Source organism: Schistosoma haematobium, chromosome 7, assembly GCF_000699445.3.
Source record: "Schistosoma haematobium chromosome 7, whole genome shotgun sequence".
In the NCBI taxonomy this organism is placed as follows: Eukaryota; Metazoa; Platyhelminthes; class Trematoda; order Strigeidida; family Schistosomatidae; genus Schistosoma; species Schistosoma haematobium.
Genome location: NC_067202.1, coordinates 6228645 through 6233199, shown reverse-complemented (window position 1 = coordinate 6233199; position 4555 = coordinate 6228645). Strand labels below are relative to the sequence as shown.

General features: G+C 31.5%; 2 protein-coding genes across 3 annotated transcripts in view; one reads left to right on the top strand and one right to left on the bottom strand.

The window, feature by feature from the left end:
- The window catches only part of SLC4A8_1 (Electroneutral sodium bicarbonate exchanger 1), a 128263-nt gene extending 127573 nt beyond the window's left edge, over window positions 1–690 (top strand). Inside the window, exon 25 of the mRNA XM_051217877.1 lies at window positions 133–690. The gene's annotated coding sequence lies outside the window, so the exon portion shown is untranslated. The remainder of the gene's footprint in view (window positions 1–132) is intronic.
- Window positions 691–698: 8 nt separating this feature from the next.
- Window positions 699–4541, bottom strand: MS3_00009496 (uncharacterized protein; the record flags this gene model as incomplete). 2 transcript variants are annotated; one of them, XM_012939191.2, is made up of 3 exons in its annotated part: window positions 699–1278; window positions 3927–4082; window positions 4131–4428. In XM_012939191.2, coding segments are annotated over 3 exons (936 nt in total), but the record flags the coding sequence as incomplete, so codon positions are not given. The 2 variants fall into 2 exon arrangements, with proteins under 2 accessions (XP_012794645.1, XP_051064306.1); XM_051217876.1 differs by having other exon boundaries at window positions 3927–4541.
- Window positions 4542–4555: the final 14 nt, after the last annotated feature.

Below are 4555 nucleotides of genomic sequence, written 5' to 3'. Positions count from 1 at the left end.
GTAAGTTACTTTGATCCTTTGGAATTTATTTGAATATTTGAGAATACTATACTGATAAATGTCTACATTAACTATCCGACCAAATTCATTTTTGCAATTATTTTTAACCTAATACTGTAATTCTAATTTTAGATGTTTATAGATTCTCAAGTATCTGATGATTTAACAAAATAAAAGAATATCAGGTTTTAATACAGATTGTTATGTCCCGATAAGAATAATGAATGGTACATTTTGGGGTCCATTTACAGACCGATACTATATGCATATTTTTATCGTATAATTATTCAGTAACTAAGCTATGTATATTCATGTTCCTACTACCATAAGCTCTATTTTGATCTATAGACTATTATTATACGATTTACCATTATTCAGTTATGCCCAATCTATCAATTACTACCTCCCATATTCACAGACACATTTGGCTAAATCTTGTACAAATGTTTTTTTCTATTTTATGGTACAATGTGGTCTGTTTGATTGGTATATAAACCCAGTATGTTTGAAATACATGTTTTATATCGCAGAGGCTGAGATTTGTGTTCTGGACTTAACAGGCTGGACTAGATGTGAAGCAGGACCGATACAGAGTCTAGACTGCTTGTACGGGTTTTATGCGTCATTGGTCCGATCGATAATTCACTGTTCTCTAATTGGCGGTATCATCCCATTATACATTAACAGGGTATACAGGATGCAAGTTATAACACAGATATATTTTTGTTAGAAAAAATACTAAATTATAAAGAAATTAAATTAGACGCTTTTTTACAATGAATAAAGTATATACTCTTTAAATTTCAGAGTCTTGTCGATTACCATCATGATAATTTTTAATTTTTCGATTATCACGAACTAAATTATTTCCACTACTTTCACTAAAACTATATTCTTCACTAAATCTCTCCATAGATCCTATTGGTGCTTCTAAATCAGAACGTGAATGATACTTTTGTCCTGATAGAAATGTTGATTTTGCCTCATCTGTTGTTTTAACTGGTAAAGCTTCTTCTGGCCAATGACGTTTTATTAATTTCCATCGACGTCGTGTTTTAATTTTAGTGCTCATTGGAAATTCTAATACTAGTGTTTGAATATCTCGACGTAATTCTTTATTGAATAGACCAAATGAAACAGCTGACAGTAATGAAGAGAAACCAGAAAGAATCGCAAATCCATATGACCAAGATGGCCAATTCAATGTAGGATAAGGCATCCAAGTCTCTGTTTGATAATTCACACCGAAAATAACCACTGATATAAATATTAAAATTGCTATAAAAAATGAAAACAACACAATATTATTTGATGTTAAATAGTTAAAAAGTTAAGTTTAATATTAAAAACTTAGGTTTTATAGCTGTTAAACTGATATATCTATGATTAAGAAAATTTATGACTTTTCTGGGATTCAGAATAGTGTTGCGCAAAATCATGGTTAAGTTAACATCGTTGGTAAAGTAGTAAAACAGGGATTCATTTCATGTATAACTGAATAACAATTACGAAAATACTTATTTAAACTGTACGCATGATTTATGTTGTATATTTTATGGTGGACCAAATTTTTAGATCAGTATGACACTGATTTAGGTAAACAAATACTAGTGATTTATTTTATTAAAACTCATGACTTTCTAATTTCTTAAGGTTTACCTTAAGATGAATGTTTGTAACCAGTTATTTGAACTAGAAAATCAGTTTCGATGATTCATCAGAGAATTATTACAATGAGACAGATCATACACTCTTGTATGTTTAGAGGTTTGATAAATTAATCCTTATAATAAACTCCAGATAACTGATGGAAAGGACATGAAATCAGGTTGAACTCATAATGTCGAATATCAAAAGACACATACCCTGAAGTCAAGCCTTTCAAATTCAGAATAGTTTTATCAGTTTTTACCAACTTCACGTAGTTGACGCTGACCCAAATTAATAATAGCATGATTAGTTGTGGTTGTCCGAACAAACGTTATTAGTATGACTTCACTCACATTATTATCAGTTGACGTAGTAGTACCAGATATTTACAACCATTATAAAAACATCTTAGAAATGCCATAAATATATTGCAACATCCGCTTATTTTATCTTTTTGAGATGTAAAAGCTCCCTTAAAAGTCCTATTTCTTATTTTGTTGATTCATGAGACTGCCACATTTGTTGTACAGCCTTTTAACCCGTCTAGTCAAGCTATGTCTAGTTTTATATGAGAATCATTATGAATTTTCCCTATTTTTAACACAATATTATTAAAAAATTGTTGAAAAATGTAAGTATTACGGCCTAGACAGAAAACGAGATTTATCCTACGCATAACATGCTATTGAGAAAGATCATAAAACTGATAAAAGTATATTTTTTATTCTTGTCCACAACACCTGTAACGATCCCATTTTAAAGATACTCGAAACAACAAAGATTCGAAGAGTTATACTTTTCTAAGAATCCCGTTACGCTAACAAAATTTTTACATTACTGCCTTATCCTGGTGACTTTTAGGATAACTGCATCTCTGAAGTTGGCCTTCACACAAATTCTTCCTCACTTTACATCTAAACTATAAAATATCAATACATAAAACCAAACACGTTACATTTTGATAATAAAAAACAAAATGTATTTTATGCTAACAATTTAACTAGGCTTTTACAATCCTAATCCAGTATACTTTGAAGAATAGTTATAAAAGCCAGTGTATTATCATTAAATGAATATCCACAAAGAAAATAAAGTCTTAAAAGAGAGCGTTTAAACTTTTAATGTCCTACTCTTCTGCTAAATATGTGGAAACACTTGTACATTTTCTCTGAAACTTTGAAAGCAGCTATACTTGGCAGTGATGAAGCCATTTTCTAAGATATCTCAATATAAAGATGGTTGACGTCTGAAAGTCAACTTCAGAATGTGATTTAACTAATTATGACCATGACAACTACTACGAGCTTGTCAAGAAAGGTTTTAGCCTAATTTTTCGAACTTAGAAATATTAATTATTGTTATTTACAGTGTATAGCTACACTAAAATATGCCATGGGTTAGTTGATAGTTAGACTTTTATTAACTTCAGCAACAGGGTTGTACGGTTAAATCCTTGTATATTTTTTACAAATTGATGGATCAAGAAGGAATTACAAGTTTTGCTCATCAGAATTTAAACTATAATGCTTGGTGTATTCAACAGCCAGTACAGCACCAAAGTTGATCAAAATAGACATGAAAGTACCAACTTTGCCAACATATTTAGGTAACTCAGCTCTGTGTTTAAGGCGTCAAGGCGAATAAAGACACTATATGTTCAAGAATTATTTTATACACCGATGAAAATTAGCAAGCGACAATGTGACTAATAGATATAACAAACTTAAAGTGACATAATGTCGGTTTTCTAAAAGTTCAAATCTGAAATGAAATTATATTTATGCAGTACTGAACCTTAGCATGACGGACTTTATACGAAAACCAGATTATTAGTGTTTCTCTTCTTGGCTAAAAATAGCTGGTCAAAATGATTTTTGTGCACTGAACAGTATTTCGAATCTTTGCAATCAACTCATATCATGAACAGTTATCTATTTCCATAATAATCCACCTGTATGCAACTGTAGAAATCAACTTTATAGGAATGACCATATTTGCGTCGAATGTTCGTCTACCGAAACAGTATAAAAAAGTTATATGGAAACTTCAACTAGATAATGGCATTACTCCTAATATGTAGGAAGGAGAGACGTTAATAAACTGAGCTAAAAAAGAATGAGCCAAATTTGGGTCGAATTATAATAATGTTAGAAATGGGGAAAACTGACCGTTTCATTCAAGTACTAAAAACAAAAGAAGCGAGAAACTAGTTTGTAGGCATGAAAATACTGAATGATTTGCTGTCACAAAAGACCAAAGATCTGAATCAAACTTACTTGAGCAAGAATGACAGAATGTAATTAACGAGATAAAGAACGACTGACGTTCCACATGTCTAATCCTTTTACACATGTACGCAATAAGAGTGACCACTGCTACTATCTGTAGACAAAGAGATACTGTCACCATAACTTGGATGATCAAAAACCAAACTAAAATTAATCCGATTCACGATGAATACTTAGGTAAGTTAAACGTACATGGAACCAAATCCGTGAATATTTTTCGCATATACGGAGAAAGAATCCACCAGCAACCGTAGTAAGAAATCATATTGGGATCTAGACGTTGTACAAAACCATTGACACAAAATTCCCACAATCCTAAGCGGATAAAAGGTGTATGAAGTCTAGGCCATGATTGTAACCAGTATGGAGTAACAAAAGCTATGAGCAAAAAAGCGAAGGCTGAGTAGGTTGATATGTATGCAGTACGATATCTGCATTCAGTGAATGGTGAATGCTTGATTCTATGTTTGATTCTCATGCGGAAACCGACCTATTGAAAGAGCACTTACAAACGAAAACAGCCGTGAAACAGTAAAACAAAATAATTTGCGATTCCGCAAATAATAAAAAAATAGACTATGTTTAGTTACACACAAATATTGTGACAAAAATTTCAA